This window comes from Lasioglossum baleicum, chromosome 3, assembly GCF_051020765.1.
Source record: "Lasioglossum baleicum chromosome 3, iyLasBale1, whole genome shotgun sequence".
Classification (NCBI taxonomy): Eukaryota; Metazoa; Arthropoda; class Insecta; order Hymenoptera; family Halictidae; genus Lasioglossum; species Lasioglossum baleicum.
The window spans coordinates 21,293,689-21,310,670 of record NC_134931.1 but is presented as its reverse complement, the minus strand read 5'-3'; the positions used below and the strand labels follow the sequence as shown (position 1 = coordinate 21,310,670).

The following is a 16,982-nucleotide window of genomic DNA, read 5'->3' as shown; positions in this document are numbered from 1 at the left end:
TATATATATATATATATATATATATATATATATATATATATATAAAATAATGTCATACATACATACATACATGTATAAATGCACGCATGTATATTTGTGTATGTGAATAGATAATGTATATTAGAATATTGTAAAGGAGAAAAATAAATAATTTTTAAAACCACATATAATGTCATTACAATCTTTTATTCAATCAAAACTTATAATTGGGTCATTCGTCGATTTTGTGCTAAACGAACTACAGTAATTCTTCAATCGGAGTCCTGGGGGTGTCTTCCATCGGAGTCCAGTGCCTACTCACTCCACTGCCGGCCAACGCTGCGCCGCGCCGCGCCGTAGAGCGGCGATGATTGATCTCGGCTCGGGTATATCGGTGTGAACACCACAGCATTGACTCGAGTGAATCAAGTTCTCAAACTTCTTAATTTTAATAATCGGTTTATGGGACTTTTACTAGCTTAGTCCTGGCGTTTCTCTGATTAAAATGATACCAAACACGATATAATTTCAACGTTGCAACGAAGAAGAGCGTATTGGAAAGAAATAGATGCGAACAGTAGCGTGCCGGCGCGGCGTCGATTGGCCTATTACAAAATACATTTTTTCAACCTGGAAAATCAACTTTATAATGTCGAAAAATTTCAACAAATTCCATGGTCCGTTGTCTATGTATAGTCTATATGTATATGTATAGGAGGCCTGGCCAACCCAAATGGTTTCACGGGCCACTTTGATGACGCGTAACGTTCAGTAACGTTACAGCGGGCCGCACTTTAGGTAAACATGCTTTTAAAAAATGTGATACAAACACAAAATGAATAAAACTTTATTGTCATACGTCGCATTATAACAATGACTGAACAATGACACATGCATATTTTTGTATACATACAACGAGAAACAATAGTTTCAATAGAAATCTAAAATCGCCTGGCAGGTCGCACAATTTAACATTGCGGGCCGCATGGTCTGTTTATAATTTTATAGTATACATATATACCGCTGGTTTCGAGAAAATACCAGCAGACTGTATACGACTAAATAACTCTATTTATACCTGAAGAACAATATTAGTAACCACTCTTGGCCAATAACATCTTTTTAATTATCACTTCATTTATAGATATTAATTTTTATACGAATTTTATATATTCTACAAAAAAGGTGTCGTTGCTCAATGGAAACCACGAGAAGGTCATGGTTTTCTTCCATCGGAGAGGGATAAGAAGGGTTTATGGTTTATGGTAAGAAGCAGTAAGAACAAGTAAGAAGCAGTGGCGCACCCAGGATGTAATCTTGGGGGGGCCGAGTTGAACCCAGCCCTAGGTTTTGCTTGATGACCTTTTTTTAAGCCAAAATATCTATCAACGGTACCCAGGGCTATTCCGCGATTTTAATTTTGGAAGCTGAACATTTTTTTCTTGGTGGGGGACTTGGCCCCCTGGCTCCCCCCCTGGGTGCGCCACTGGTAAGAAGTATGTGGATAGGATCATTCATGGATATAGGAATATTCCTATATCGATGGGATCATTGCGTGGGGTGGATTTTGGAAAAAAATATGAGGAAAACTATTTCCTTACACTAAAAACAGAGCCATCATTATCGCACGAGCAAGTTTTGCATAGCAGTTCTTTATTCGATAATGGGGTAAAGTTATGAAAGCTTCTAGTGCCTGTAATTGGTAATGCTGTTGCAAAGCGAGCTTGTGAACAATCAGCATCAGCATGTTTGTTACTGTTACTGTAACCAAGAGTGGTTACTAATATTATTCTCGAGGTAAATAATCGTATACTGTATACAGTCACAGTCTGCTGGTATTTTCTCGAGCGGTGCGCTCGACTCAGCTAGACTCGCCTCTACCTGAAACTGAAACGGGGTTGAACCAGGTTGAACGGGGTACACAGTACACAGTATTTACACGGTACACGGTGTCCTTTACCAGCTGATTGTGGCGTCAATTTTTATGGCTCCAACTTTTTCAAAGGGCTCATTTTAAAGGAGAAACTTCAAGGAATATAACCATATGTTTTCAAAATTTAAATCACTCTGGCCCCTCATCGAAAAAAAACATAAAAAAAGAATTTGTTTAAATTTTTCGACATTATAAAGTTGATTTTCGAGGTTGAAAAAATGATTTTGTAATAGCCCAATCCTTTCCGAATAAGACAAAAAAGATGTAGCTCAATCGGACAAATAATTCCTGAGATAAAAATTCGTAGGTGAGGCCCGTTTTTGCCAAAATGGGCAAAAATTGAAAACTTCGAAGGCCTGCCATTATTAACACATTACCGACCGGTGATTATTGGTAAACACTTTTTAATGGAACCTTCAATAGCAACAGCAGTTTTCATTGTGAACTAACAAGTTATCATCAACAATGTCATCTAATAGTTTCATGTAAAATTGCAATGTAAAAGAAAATTTCTATGCTTTCTTTTGGTACAGCACAATTATTGAAAATCTTATTAATAGGCTTCCAGTAAGTAAAGTGTTAAAACAATTCGAAACCGGCAAAAAAACCCTAATTTTACACGGACTACAACATATTTCGTTTAGAACAAAATCGACGCTAGTGTCTGCAAAAAGTGATCGATTTACTATGGAATGACCCATTGTACTTTAATTACCTACCGAAAAGATTCTTCTATATATCGAATACGTGGGTAAATAAAATAATAAGTAACATGTTTGAACTTATAAAACTGTTTTAATGAAGATACAAGCTTTCAATTCATTTATCTTCCGGCTTGTTAAATACAAGAGTGTAACCACATTTTCCACAGTAATGACGATCTTCCATTGCTGCCATGAAAACTCCCGCACCACATTGTTCCATGGGACATTCTCGCCTTAATCGGTGAATTTTCCCATTCTCATCCACCTGTATAATGAAACATTTTTTTGAACTTACACGAGATAATAAGGCATATTGTTTCAGATCTCCAATCGAAGACAGTATAACATGTTAAAATTAGAGGTGTGCGTGAACCCGAAAATGTCGGGTCGAGACGGGTTCTTGAGAACATTTCGGGATTTCCGCGAATATTCAGGGTTACCGGGCATATTCGGGTTCTCGACAAGTTTTGGGAATATTCGGGAAACCGAATATTATTACATCCGGAAATTTTCGAGAACCCGTCTCGCCTCGACCATCGGGTGGGTATCCGGCATCTTCGGGTTCTCGCACACCTCTGGTTTTAATAATGATCAACAAATTCAGTTTTTACAAGTGAATTGTCTTCACATATTCTTTTTCGAATCTCTATGTTAATACTATGGAAATGATTAGATACTATAAATTAATCTTTGAAGATATCAATGGAATGACAAATTCTTAGGAAAATTTTAAACGACAAATAACCTACCTTGTAGAATTTGAGTACAGCTAACTTAACCTTCTTCTTCTTGTGCTTAATTTTCTTGGGAGTAGAGTAATTCTTCTTCTTACGTTTCTTAGCTCCACCTCTTAGACGCAAGACCAAATGTAAAGTAGATTCTTTTTGGATATTGTAATCTGAGAGGGTTCTACCATCTTCAAGCTGTTTACCAGCAAAAATCAATCTTTGCTGATCCGGTGGAATACCTGTAACAATATTCTTATTAGCAAATATCCAGTTTAAATAGAATTCATATTTTATTATTCTTATCTTTAATATTATATTACCTTCCTTATCTTGAATCTTAGCTTTAACATTTTCGATTGTATCCGAAGCCTCGACCTCTAAGGTGATGGTCTTCCCGGTGAGTGTTTTTACGAAAATCTGCATCTTGAAATTAATAGCATGCGGAACTGCAAAATAAAAGAGTAAAATTACATAGCTATATAGGATTTAGAGGCTTTTCATGAAAAGATCATAATAATCTATACAATTCGGTATACTATTCTTACTGCTCTAAATAGTACTATTGTAAATGTGCAGAGAAATAATTAGGCAAAACGTTTATCTTTCGAACGTAGTTTTTATTATAAATGATTTCCATCTGTGTACAAATCACATAATAATAATCACAATGCGGTAATATCATTTTACACAAGCAGTACAGCATTAATACAACCATCGTTTTCAGGATTATTTGTGACTTGCGCATATTTTCCCCAAACTACTTTTCCAGATTGCGTTACCAACCCCAATTCTGATATATTCACTTCAATTATTGTTCCTTTGGTTATTACACCTAAACTTGTATACATAGAGGAGGATGGGTTCTTCTTTACTCCAATAATTGGTACGCAAAATGTAGCTTTCAATTCAGGATGAGATACGTGTGCTTTTTTAAAACGTAACGCCATCGGTCTGATGAATCTCTCAAACTTTGGTGGTTTCCTGGTGAAGTTTTCGCCAACAAATGTTACTTTTGTTACCATTCTTTTCCATGATTTTCGTTTGGTCTTTCCGCTTCTCATTATCTTGAAAACTTCCGACTCTGACTGCGTTTTAACTTTAGGAATCGGAACATCCCATTTACCAACTTTTTCTTTACGTTTCTGTTTTATCATATTCGATAATATCTTTGCATCCTTTTGAACATCACGATCTAGTAGATACACTGGTAGCGCTCCATCTGACACTTTTGTCGAATCTTTCTTCACCTTCTGCTCCATATGGGACTTAATTTTCTTCTTCATTTGAATCTTTTCATTTCGCCGTTCTTTATTAAATAATTTTGCTTTTATGCCACGCAGAGTACGGGCACGTTCAGCCCGTTTGTGAGGTTCACGAGCCTCCCTCTTTCTTTTCCTTTCTTCATAATCTAACCGACGACCGTATAACTTACGGTGTCTCTCGATATACTCGTTCTGCGGCATTGCAAACGATGTTTCTTCTTTGCAGAATAAATTACTTCTTTAACTCAAACAATTCTGAAAAGAAGAACAGTTAATCTACAACAATGTAATGATTAAATATGTTATTTTATAAATACCTACCTGTTAAATACAGAAAATTTATATGAAAATCTTTTAGATCCGACATTTTATATGTTACGTATAAATGGTTGAATTTATAGACATATGGATTACTATATTAAATGAAGACTCCAGAAATGTGAAATGTACCTACCTATGTGGGTTCAGGCTTTATATATTTGTTACGTATAAAGAAATGTACGTTACATATATAACGTCTTATGTCCAGTAAACATATTGATCGATTTCAATGATCATATATTTCATAGAATTAAACATATACCAACACTTTTATCTATATATTTGGTACTATGTATTGTACTCTGGACAAACACTGACGTATAATATAATTAACAACAGCACTTTATATTTACTTAGAATACACTATAATACTATTTATTCCTAATATTTGTAACAAGGCCAAATCGACTTTTTCTAGATAAAACATATGATATTATAATATTGGAAGAAGAATTAACGTTCTCCTTTTATTAACGCAACTTCATTAAAAAGCGGCGTAAAACCATGTTACTGCAACGTGCCATGCGTTCAGTTTCGTTCTACTATACACACGCGAAAGTAGAACATTATAACAGTTAAAAATACTTATAAATATATTTTAAAAAATTATTACATCTAAATCAATGAAACTTCATCGAAACTATCATAAAATTAAAGTAATATTTGAAAATCTCTAACTTAACATACCTTCAACTACGCTTCCCACACGCGAAAAGAAATTAGGACCTTAGGTTACGTATAAAGATGATGAAAACTCAAGAAATAATTAGTGCCATCTGGTACCAAGAAATTGAAACTAAATATCCTAGATTGTTTACGGTCTGTAGCGTGACCTGTTGATCACGCGAACATAGTTACGATAGCGTTACCGTAATATAGGTTCGATTAATGGCGCTGAGAGGGAAATTTGAATATAAAGCATAACGTTTAGTCAAAGCCGCGTATTTCATATACATATATTCTTTATTCGGGCACGATAGCTTAGGCTTAGAATAAGTAGGGAAACAAGAGGTTTCCACAGAGATCCTTGACGAAACCAGATGGACGAGACTAATCGAGGAATTTGGGTAAAGTCATGTAACTCTTGGAGGAGCTTCACCAATTACGCATAAATAGGCAGTCGAAGTCTAGAATCGGTCAAGGACAGGAAGTCGTAAATTCTCAGTCACACAAGGACCTCTTGGAACTCCCTCGGACCTCTCTCTCGCTCGGTCCCACGACCCTTGTTTCGACGGGCCTTCACCCTCGCGTGTACCCCACTCTCGTCAGGGCCGTGTCTACGTCTACGTCCGAAAGTGGGGAACTACTGGGGGGAAAGTAGTGGGAGACTATATGGCGGGAAATTAGCAGGGCGACCAAGGTACCCCGCGATCTTCGTACTTGACTGAGGCTAGAGTCGTCGCGCGTGCGCGTGAAAAGCGCCAACAATCATCCCATCACTGACTCTCGTGCGCGCGCTATTGAGGCACCTCCACCACCAATCACCATCGAGCAGCAACCAAAGACGAGCCACCCGACGAATCAACGTTCAACTGGAAGATCCGAATTTTCCTGTTTGGCGCACAGCGGGATTGCACACCACAGAATATGAATGGTGCACATGTAGAATTGGACACAAAATGGATTGCGCACAGAACGAGAATTCAGCTGTTGTTCACCATCATGAGTTGTGCTGGGTGATTAGTTTATGGTTATATTTCCTAGTTATATTTTCTATATATGCATAATATGTCTATAATTATAGTATCAGAATTTTTCAGTGATGTTAGTTTTACAGGTTATTGTGTAAGATGTTATAAATTATAATATTATAAATTATAAAAGATATATACGGATAACTCCCTAAAAAAACTATGAGCGAAACAAATATTAAATTTTCAAATTTGGATATATTTTATGTGTTGCAGAAATGATTTTTGACGCTACCTGTCATTATTGAAAAACTTGTAAGTACACAAGGTGTATTATCTAATTTATTTTAGAAATCCGTTATTTACAACATTAAAAGTAAATAATGCTTTCTTGTTTCACGTATTACTTACCATTTTACTAATTTTTGGTTTTGGAACGAGTCCTGTGTATTTGTAATATATTTTTAAATAATTATATTGTTATATCCAACTATATTTATATACATAATATAATAATTACGTACATTAATTCACCCATTTACTTATTTCACATACTATGTAATTATTGATCCCTTTATGTCTATGTCGAATGTAACATTACAAATAAAACATAACTTGTCAATTTATCATGTAGAAGAAAAATGAGTAAATTTATTATCCCAGTCTCTTTTATGCAACTATTTTTGAGGAGCGTATGAGGGTTAACAGTGTTAAAAATGTTAAAATATATTATGATTTATTTATTGATTTTACTGGAATGTAACTCAGTACTACATATTTACATACAGATTTCAAGATTTTTTCAATTGTACATATAGTAAGCATTCATACTTCGCTTCACGACTGAAACACCCACATGTTACAATTAATTTTATTTATAATAAAGAATGTTTACAGTCTCTATTTAGATACGATCAGATAAATACGATACGCGGCAATAACCTAAAACCTGCGAAATGTCAGTCGTTGTTGCGTCTCCATCGCGCACGCGCAACATGTCACATATTACTTTGGTCATCAGAGAGGGGGTACCTTGTATTCCCCTCGAGTGACGGTTCGGTCACTTTCTGGCGACGTAACTGTCACTTCTCGCCTTCTCCGCAGATTCTTTGACAGATAACCTTAATACAATTTTTCCCTGTACACTAAGAAAAAGGTATAAAACATATGTAAATTTCATTTGTAACGTTCACACTTGAAAATTATTTATAGTATGTTTCGTATGTATTATTGGAAGCGTAATTTTTTTGGAATTTATTACTCAACCAGGTTTTATTTGTTTACTAATAATGACAGAATATGAATGATCGATTTAATGATCGTTAAATGTTACAGGTTGCAAGCATGGATTACGAAGATGATTTCTTCTTCGAAGAGGACAAGATGTTGGTTTCATGAGAACTCTTTTTACCATTATTGATATATGTCACATTTCAATTTAAATGTGCTTCTATTTTCTTGTACCATGCATGTCTGTATGCCACGGTGCGGTGGTATAGTTTGAAGGGTCGAGCAGTTTTATCTGCGACTAAAGGTACTTGGAAAGAGTTGGATGAAAAGTTACAGGAGGATTGTCTTGTTTTGTTGACCACCGTGCCATCGGCTAGCGCTCAATCAGATCAATATACCATGATGGAAGATCGCATGTACGCATTGATATGTTTTACTACTTTACTATTTCTTTACAACTTTCTTTACACATATCTATCTACTAATGGCGTGCGAGATCCCGGGAAGTCCCGGAAACCGATGCTTGGGGCAGAACGGGAAGATGCGTATCGGGTCGGGATGGGATTCCGAATATGTTTGGGTTTCTCGAGAATCTTTGGGATTTCCGATACTGTATGGAATCTTTTAATATTGTCTTTTAGTAAGAAATCCCAAAGATTTTCGGGAAAGCCAAACATTCTCAGGAATCAGGAGTCTCGCATACCCCCCTCACTACTATCTACTGATACACGCTCTCGGCACTCTGTCAATTTCACGATTTTTCTTTTCTCTTATTATTGTAAAACATAGACCAGATGTAGAACTGATCTCGCCAGATCAGTCTCTTCATCAACTGCAAACCTGTGCGATGTAAGTTGTAACATAATAATGTGCATGCGGTAAGCTACATTTCAAAAATCAAGCAATATTTCATTTATTTCTCTAGTAGTAATGTATTTCGATATTTTTGTTATATTACTAACGAATACTTGATAACTAAAAGATTTTCCAGAGGTAAGAATAAGAATAATGTTTTGTTACATTTGTGTAACTAGGTACATATTCTTATACATTTAAATTTATTTGTTCAACACAATCATTTTAATTATTCATAGTATTCTGTACACTTACTACTGTGTAATTCTTTCAAATTATTTCAAGTTATTTGCATTATTTTATTAGAAGCTTATTACACTATTAGACTGTGGATTTTAAATGCAAAATAAACATTTTCTGCTTCGATTGCAAGAGACAGAAGCCAGATACACATTTCATTCTTTCTTGAATAATTCTAGCAAGTTCAAAATATATCGATGTTCAGAAATTATTTTGAGCATTCTATATTTTCAAATTCGATCCACTCATTTTTCCCATAAATGCATGAAATCGGCAGTTCTACTTATTACTGACAAAACAAGAGGACTTGTAATTTGAAACAGAAGAGGATTTAAAAATTCGAAGAGTGTCAATACATTACTTGGAACACACTCAAATGATTAAGGGAAGAAAGACATTCTTAAGTAGCTCCTGTATCTTGCAGTGAGTGCAAACAATTTTTATTTCGCATAAAGATCCGCAGTCTACTTATTACTTTTCTATCGCTATGTAAATACACGTGTACATAAGCCATAAATTAGTGATTTTATTAGCTGATATTATATAAATATGCTTACTACATTTTCTCGTATATGTATTTGGAAAAGGTTTTTCGTCTTTTGCTCAACAGAACAGAAATTCATGAACATTCCATACATTTTGATTATTGTATGATTTTATATACAGGGGGATGACAATTACCTCTGGAAATGTGGTAATACAAAAGGACAGCAGTAATCTGATAGGCATAAGCATTGGAGGTGGGGCACCTCAGTGCCGTTGTTTGTACATTGTACAAGTATTTGACAATACACCTGCTGCACTGGATGGTACCCTACAAGCAGGAGATGAACTTGTTGCGGTTAACGGATCTTCGGTTAGGGGAAAGACGAAAGTAGAAGTCGCAAAAATGATACAGTCTTGCGACTCTCAAGTCAGTATTAATTACAACAAATTACACGCTGATCCTAAACAAGGACGAACACTTGATATAGCTCTAAAAAAGGTTTTCTGCAATTTATCTGCTCATTATAAATAATTCGTTAGCACTATTATTGCTAACAAACAGTGATATTAACTTTTAGGTGAAGCATAGGCTTGTCGAAGGAATGGGAAGTGCGACGGCAGATGCACTCGGATTGTCGCACGCTATTCTTTGTAACGATGCACTTGTACAAAGATTAATGGCACTTCAACGTACAGAATATTTATACAGAGGTCTTGTTTCTCATGCTCAGTCAACATTGCATGCATTCTTTGACTTGACACAAATATATAAAGGTATAATTTCTGAATAACAGTTCTTTTTTTTTCCATTAAGACCTGCTCAATTGGAAATTGCGTATGCATATTCGTGTTTCTTATATGTTATCGTAAATTGCATTAAACCAATGTGTTTTTTAGTATTTGGAGATGCATTCGCTGCAATAGGAGTGAGAGAACCGCAACCACGAGCTAGCGAAGCTTTCAGACAGTTTGGTGAACAGCATCGGCAAATGGAAAAGTTTGGTGTAACAATGTTAAAGTCGATAAAGCCAATATTAAACGATCTTGGTACATATCTTAACAAAGCCATTCCAGATACTCGACTGACTATCAGCAAATATGCTGATGCAAAATTTGAATATCTTTCCTATTGTTTGAAAGTGAAAGAATTAGATGACGAAGAACAATGTTCCGCAGCACTGCAAGAGCCTCTTTATCGAATGGAAACAGGCAATTACGAGTATCGGCTAGTGTTGAGATGTCGACAAGAGGCTCGAGCTAAGTTCGCGAAACTTAGATCGGATGTGCTCGTCAAACTTGAATTATTAGATAATAAACATGTCCAAGATGTTGTATGGCAATTGCAAAAATTTGCAGCTGGTTTAGGAAAGTATTATTCCAATACGAGAGACTTGTTATCCGCAGTGACACTATTTCCTGTAGAAGTCGACTTATCACACTCTGCGTTTCAGTATAAATCGATCGGATCTCAAATGATAAATGATGATGGAGAAGACATAGATGAATACGAGCCCGAAGAAAAATCAAATAACGAAGAGCTCCTTATAGATACGCGAAGCTTCACCGATGATACACCTGATGTATCATCAGAGCCCGATAATACAATGTAGCATCATTATACTTTTATTTCTAAGAATATGTTGACTAACTACTATTCATTGTTTTTAAGCTTTTAAAAAAAAGAGCATTTAATGTCACGCAAACACCATTCCAGAATAATGTGTTTATGTTGTCATACCTTTTTTGCTAGTCCACGCAATTTACTTTTATTGTTTCTCATGATCCAAAGATTGCCACCAAAGATCATTATTTTTAAGAGAGATATATATATATATATATACATATACATATATATTTATAGATGTGTACAAAAAAGATTATATATGTATTATGCTTAATGTATAAATTAATTACATATTTCCAGTAAGTGCTAACCATAAGATGGAGAAGTGCATTTATTAAATTTTTAATTATTATAACAAGTATGGAAGTAAACAATTCTGTAAATATAAATTGTGTTTAGTTATTTATAGACTACGGATCTTTATGCATTTATGGCTTCTGAAAATTCTTAAAAAACGATAGAATATACAATTCGACAGATTTTAGTACAAGTTTTATTTATTTTAGATTTGCAAAGACTACTACCGTGCGGGAAATAAGATTCTATTTTATTCCACTTTCTCTTAAAATTCATCTACAAAAATTGAAAATTGCACATCCGGAGTCTAGTTATTTATTATTATTATGGAACATTTTTCAGTAATTTAAATTACCCGGTACTTTTGGGATTCATTCAATTTCCCCCGAGAGGCCTTCGATGGCGCACAACAGTGCTTCGATTGAGCCCAACTTTTTTGATACGATGGATGGCCGCTAGAGGCGCTGCGCGGAAAAACAGTAACGTATCTACTATTGGGTAGATGAAATGGGGTTCCTTGAGCACCCCGCAGAATTTTAAAAAATTTATATGATTTGATTCTGAAAAATGAATGTATAACAAGTGTATCTGTGTATATTTTGTAACTCGTAGGACACGTGCTGGAGTCTTTTTCTCCGGTAAGATTATTTCGATACATTCCCGCCAATATAACTGCCTCAGGGCTCTGCAACCATGCCCCACCATTCCCCAACAAACTCCCAACCGTTGGCCACCGTTGGCCAACCGTAAATGCTACTAGGGATAGTAAGCATTCATACTTCGCTTCACGACTGAAACTCCCACATGTTACAATTAATTTTATTTATAATAAAGAATATTTACAGTCTCTATTTAGAACGACCCACATGATTCATATGTACATAATAGGTACGATACGATACGCGGCAATAACGTAAAACCTGCGAAATGTCAGTCGTTGTTGCGTCTTCATCGCGCACGCGCAACGTGTCACATATTACCACATATTACTCATCTGGTCATCAGAGAGGGGGTACCTTGTATTCCCCTCGAGTGACGGTTCGGTCACTTTCTGGCGACACTGGTTTGATCCACTCATATGATCCACTGATATATCAGTGGTTTGATCTGGTTTGATCCTGATTTCAATGGTATAGATTTCGAAATGAGTTTGTTAACAGATCCTAGTGCAGGATCTGGGAAAATAATAAAATTTTTATTAAAATGGGAACGACCGCTTTGTTTTCTTCTTTATATTAGCGGAATTATTTGGTTATTACTTCTTGCTTTACCAACATTTAATGACAGTAAGTGTTTACCTTGCTATCTTTTATGCCGAAAACAATAGGTTATATTTTTTCATCTATCAGTTAATTAAAAAATAGTTTTCAATTCAATTGCTACAATAGTTTATCAAATGTAACACAGTATATTATAAATTTCTCATAACAAAGTTATCATAAATTGTATCATTAATATATATATATATATATTATGTAAATAGTTCATAAATATTACATGCAAAACAATAAGATACGCATGGTGAACAAATAACTTTATGTTATAATTAGACAGCAGATCTTTGTGCAAAATAAAAATGTTTTACATTGATCGTGGGAATCAGAAATAACATAAAAATTAATTTCATCCCTTAACAACTTTGTTATATACATTAAAACCAAAATATATTACAACATTCCCAAATTTTAAAAATCTTTTACTGTTTTCTATATTTCACCCAACCAATTTCTTCGTAAATGCATAAAGATCCGCTGTCTAGTTATAATCAATAATGTTTTCTATGTAATATTGTATAGCATGATTACTTTTCTTTCTGTGAAGTATAAGATTAATTGTAATACTCTAAACTTTATATAATACTGACAAATATGTGTAATCATTTCAGATACCTATTTTTCCGAGAATGCTTTACTACCAGGATTGGTTACCACCGAAAGTAATTTGGAACAAACATCGAAACAGTATTATTACGAGTTGATTAATGAAATGAAACATTATCCCGATACAATGCCGTATGCTTGGCTAGCAGCTAAATTAAATCAGCTTCAATTAGATGTCTACATACATAATTTTTCATTAGTATATCCATTTCAAGAGCAAAAAGTAAACAAAAAATACATATTCTATACTTCTATATTTATATTTATATATTCTTTTTATTAGTAAAGTAAAGAACAATTTCTTTTTATAGTTTACAGGACAAAATATATATGGAATCATAAGAGCTCCAAGAGCAGCCAGTACAGAAGCGATTATAGTCAGTGTTCCTTTTAGACCGGTGAACAGCATTTATTTAGATACTGCTCCCTCTGTTGCTCTGCTTCTTGCATTCGCCAAATTTTGTAGAAGTAAGTCGTCTAAAGGGGGTAGACTGGTTTCCAGGATTCTCATTTCTCGATAATGCAAAGATGGGCTTTTTCTAGGCTGCAGTCGCCCTCAAAAGTCCTATTTTTAAATCTTACAGTTAGTTTAATTATCTATATTCTATATATATTCTTATCTCTCCTTAAATTTAATATTCTGAATATACTAGGAGGTAATATAGTAGTAGTAGATTAGAGTTTACGAAACGGAATTTGCATTATTCGGCAGCATGTAGCTGTCGCAGAATAATGCAAATTATACCTGGTAAAAGTAAAAATAGAACTTCTGAGGGCGACTGCGGCCTAGATTGATCTTTATCTAGCATCGCATGCATTATCGAGAAATGGGAAGGCGCATCATCCTGGAAATGAGTAATATAACAAAATAAACACCAAACTTTGACTTGTTTGTTCTCTCCTTCTATTTCAGAACAAAAGTATTGGGCAAAGGATATTATATTCTTAATAACAGAACATGAACAGTTAGGAATACAGGCTTGGCTGGATGCCTATCACGGAGTCACAAGCGGTGACGAAGGTGTACTTATTTCTGGAGATCTAGCAGGTCGTGCTGGCTCCATTCAAGCTGCTATTAATTTGGAATTGCATTCAATGAAAATTTCATCAATCGACGTTAAAGTATGTCATATATTTGTACAATTTGTACAAAAACATTTTTAAGTATGTCATATGTATACAATTTGCAGAAACATGTGAATATGCTTTTATCCTGAAATTAATGTGTAGGTTGAAGGTTTAAATGGACAACTGCCCAACTTGGATCTTTTTAATTTAGCACAGAATATGATTGCCAAAGGAGGCATAAAACATTCAGTTCAAAAGCGTTTCGACGTTAGATACAAAAACAAATTGAAAAATTGGCGTTATCATTTTCAAACGCTTCTCATGATGATAGGTACTCAGGCTACTGGGATTCCTACTGGTAATCATGGACTTTTCCATAGGTATTTAATCAACTGCTAAGTACATTATGCTTTTATAATATTTCAATATAATATAATACTATCCGATACTATCGAAGGTTCGGAATTGAAGCAATTACTCTGGAAGGTTTTGAAAAACGTGGCCAACGAAATCCTGATGAAAATTTTTATCAAGTAGGTCGCGTAGTGGAAAGTATAATTCGGTCGTTGAATAATTTACTGGAACGTTTTCATCAGTCGTACTTTTTCTATCTACTTCCGTCAACCGATACTTACATTTCGATTGGTAAGTGGAAATTTCTATTTAACACTAGCTTTACAGAGCACTAACAGTAACTATTTTACGTTGCTTTATTAAAATAACGAGAATGTGTTTATTCAAATTTTTAGCCACTTTTTATATATATATACACATATATATATACCGAAATCAATAAGTACTAAGAATATTATAATAGAATGTGTCATTTTGACTCATCCTTTAAACCTAGTGTGAAACGGTATCATAAATCGTTAGGCAGTATCCAATTAAGTTGGAAATTTTTATTATTTTCAGGACTTTATATACGATCCTTGGTTCTAATTATTGCTGGAGTGTTTATAAAAGCATTTTCCATCTGGCAGAGACTTCAGATATCCCCTTCTGCAGAAGATAAAAAAAGTGTAGCTACTACCACTAAACAATCGAAGATAATTGTAATTGAAATTGTTAGCTTATTGTATTATTTGTTTTAAGAAGAGATCGCTAATATAACTTCTTAACTTTATAGAAAGATGATGGGTTTGATATCGGAATTATAACTTCGGAAATATTATGGGCTCATATTTTTGGAGTAATAATTGCTTCATCGCCTAGTGCACTAACGTATATCGGTAGAAAAGCGTTTAACCTTCGTACAGAAGATTCTATATATCTTGGTTTCGCAGCGATAACCATCCTGAGTTTAGCGTTGCCACTTTATCCTAAAAGGTAATTCAAACATTCATTACAATAATAGTTGTTGAATTGACATAACTATACAATTTCAGATAGTAATATGCTTGAATTATTTTCAGAGTAATAAAGTATAAAAATTCAGCTTTAATTTGTGTAATTGCATCGGTGGAATTAGCTACCGTGTTAATGTGTATAGCTATGCACAATTTTTCTTTAGCGCTCGTTGTGGCTATAGTTTATGTGCCTATGATTCTACCAATTACACCGAAACAGAAGTCTGGCAGCAAGTAAGAGTGCTTCTAAAACATTTGTTTGTTGTTTGCCTCTTTCAAATTGTACGAAATATAAATTTTTTTTGTCATAATTTGGTTTCAGATGTCGGAGCCTCCTTTCGTTTCTCTGGATCCTCTTACATCCGTTCGTCACCTCAAATATTCTCATATTGTGTTACACATATGCAAATTTTTCCACGGATCCGTTCCTCTCGATTTTGTTCCGTAGCTATCGTGCTAGCAAGCAAGCATACGTTTTTAGCATTATGGATTCAATGATATATGGGAACTGGTTTTATAATGTAGCAGTTTCTACAATATTCCCTATTTGGCTTCTGTTTTGGAATATTTTGTGTGCGAATAGTGTGAAATCCACGTAACATGTCTAAATTACGTTTTATCACGAGGACAATTGAATAATTGCTAAACTGCGGATCTTTATGCATTTATGAAGAAATTGGTTAGGTGAAATATAAAACGGTAAAACGTTTTAAAAATTCAAAAATGTTGTATCGTTGCTTTTCTAATATAACAAAGTCGTTGAGGAATGGAATCAATTTTTATGTCATTCCTGATTCCCACAATCAATGCAAAACATTTTTATTTTGCACAAAGATCCGCAGTCTAATAATTACTATTATCTTGTGTATCATCATTGGATGTCGTTAATATTAAAAAATTGCCATTTATTGTTAATAAGAACTTGTTAATATAGGTTCAATAGTATTGAGTTCAAGTACTTGCTTGAACATGTGCAGAATATTCAGTCAGTGGTAATATATAATATTAGATTATCAGTCAATAACATAATCGAGATATATGCATTTGTCATTTTTATATAGAGTACTAATGTGCATTTATTAAATTAGAGAAGTATAATTGTACTATAGTTGTATGATATGATAAGTCATTCATTAATATGGTACACTCATCCTCATAACATTTTTCGATAATGTATGTGTAATAAATATTTATTATAATTTCATTTTACAAAATATCACCAAAGAAAAGTATAAATATATATATATATATATGTGTTCTTTATCATCTAATGATAAGATATTTTGTAACAAGAATATTCGGGTATATATATTCCATTTCGTATACCTACAATTCATACGAATCAATTAACTTTTTAATTTTTCATTGTAGGTTATTGATGCAATATATTACATA

At 34.2% G+C, this 16,982-nt stretch overlaps 4 protein-coding genes across 7 annotated transcripts; 2 read left to right on the top strand and 2 right to left on the bottom strand.

Moving 5' to 3' along the window:
* Positions 1–2,687: 2,687 nt before the first annotated feature.
* Rps27a (ribosomal protein S27A) lies at positions 2,688–5,732 on the bottom strand. The gene is made up of 4 exons (XM_076421230.1): positions 5,615–5,732; positions 3,665–3,790; positions 3,366–3,583; positions 2,688–2,881 (listed from the first exon to the last, which is right to left on the bottom strand). Exons 2-4 carry the CDS (start codon positions 3,765–3,767, stop codon positions 2,732–2,734), a joined length of 471 nt encoding a protein of 156 aa, XP_076277345.1. The 5' UTR covers positions 3,768–3,790; positions 5,615–5,732; the 3' UTR covers positions 2,688–2,731.
* Positions 3,941–5,754, bottom strand: Ip259 (NSA2 ribosome biogenesis factor-like IP259). Of its 2 annotated transcripts, none has more exons than XM_076421219.1 (2): positions 5,615–5,754; positions 3,941–4,861 (listed from the first exon to the last, which is right to left on the bottom strand). In XM_076421219.1, exon 2 carries the CDS (start codon positions 4,805–4,807, stop codon positions 4,028–4,030), a length of 780 nt encoding a protein of 259 aa, XP_076277334.1. In that variant the 5' UTR covers positions 4,808–4,861; positions 5,615–5,754; the 3' UTR covers positions 3,941–4,027. The 2 variants fall into 2 exon arrangements, with proteins under 2 accessions (XP_076277334.1, XP_076277335.1); XM_076421220.1 differs by lacking the exon at positions 5,615–5,754 and adding an exon at positions 5,061–5,607.
* Positions 5,755–7,467: 1,713 nt separating this feature from the next.
* Pick1 (protein interacting with PRKCA 1) lies at positions 7,468–11,382 on the top strand. 3 transcript variants are annotated; one of them, XM_076421210.1, is made up of 7 exons: positions 7,468–7,714; positions 7,894–7,943; positions 8,058–8,204; positions 9,550–9,868; positions 9,948–10,143; positions 10,267–10,416; positions 10,546–11,382. In XM_076421210.1, exons 2-7 carry the CDS (start codon positions 7,903–7,905, stop codon positions 10,977–10,979), a joined length of 1,287 nt encoding a protein of 428 aa, XP_076277325.1. In that variant the 5' UTR covers positions 7,468–7,714; positions 7,894–7,902; the 3' UTR covers positions 10,980–11,382. The 3 variants fall into 3 exon arrangements, with proteins under 3 accessions (XP_076277325.1, XP_076277326.1, XP_076277324.1); XM_076421209.1 differs by having other exon boundaries at positions 7,479–7,714; positions 10,267–11,380; XM_076421211.1 differs by lacking the exon at positions 8,058–8,204 and having other exon boundaries at positions 7,477–7,714; positions 10,267–11,381.
* A 945-nt stretch (positions 11,383–12,327) lies between these two features.
* On the top strand, positions 12,328–16,791 carry Gaa1 (glycosylphosphatidylinositol anchor attachment 1). Its single transcript, XM_076421204.1, has 10 exons — positions 12,328–12,576; positions 13,176–13,393; positions 13,482–13,638; positions 14,084–14,292; positions 14,401–14,618; positions 14,696–14,883; positions 15,154–15,293; positions 15,368–15,567; positions 15,654–15,821; positions 15,910–16,791. The coding sequence occupies exons 1-10, from the start codon at positions 12,435–12,437 to the stop codon at positions 16,184–16,186; spliced, it is 1,917 nt and encodes a 638-aa protein (XP_076277319.1). The 5' UTR covers positions 12,328–12,434; the 3' UTR covers positions 16,187–16,791.
* Positions 16,792–16,982: the final 191 nt, after the last annotated feature.

Coding starts and splice junctions, on each gene's coding strand:
- Rps27a (XM_076421230.1), bottom strand. CDS start 3,767: ATGCAGATTTTCGTAAAAACACTCACCGGGAAGACCATCACCTTAGAG. Junction 3,584..3,664: donor TAAGATTCAAGATAAGGAAG/GTAATATAATAT, acceptor ATATTGTTACAG/GTATTCCACCGGATCAGCAA. Junction 2,882..3,365: donor CTGTACTCAAATTCTACAAG/GTAGGTTATTTG, acceptor TTCATTATACAG/GTGGATGAGAATGGGAAAAT.
- Ip259 (XM_076421219.1), bottom strand. CDS start 4,807: ATGCCGCAGAACGAGTATATCGAGAGACACCGTAAGTTATACGGTCGT.
- Pick1 (XM_076421209.1), top strand. CDS start 7,903: ATGGATTACGAAGATGATTTCTTCTTCGAAGAGGACAAGAT. Junction 8,205..9,549: donor ACCATGATGGAAGATCGCAT/GTACGCATTGAT, acceptor TTTTATATACAG/GGGGATGACAATTACCTCTG. Junction 9,869..9,947: donor TTGATATAGCTCTAAAAAAG/GTTTTCTGCAAT, acceptor ATTAACTTTTAG/GTGAAGCATAGGCTTGTCGA.
- Gaa1 (XM_076421204.1), top strand. CDS start 12,435: ATGAGTTTGTTAACAGATCCTAGTGCAGGATCTGGGAAAATAATAAAA. Junction 13,394..13,481: donor ATCCATTTCAAGAGCAAAAA/GTAAACAAAAAA, acceptor TTCTTTTTATAG/TTTACAGGACAAAATATATA. Junction 15,568..15,653: donor TTGCCACTTTATCCTAAAAG/GTAATTCAAACA, acceptor AATTATTTTCAG/AGTAATAAAGTATAAAAATT.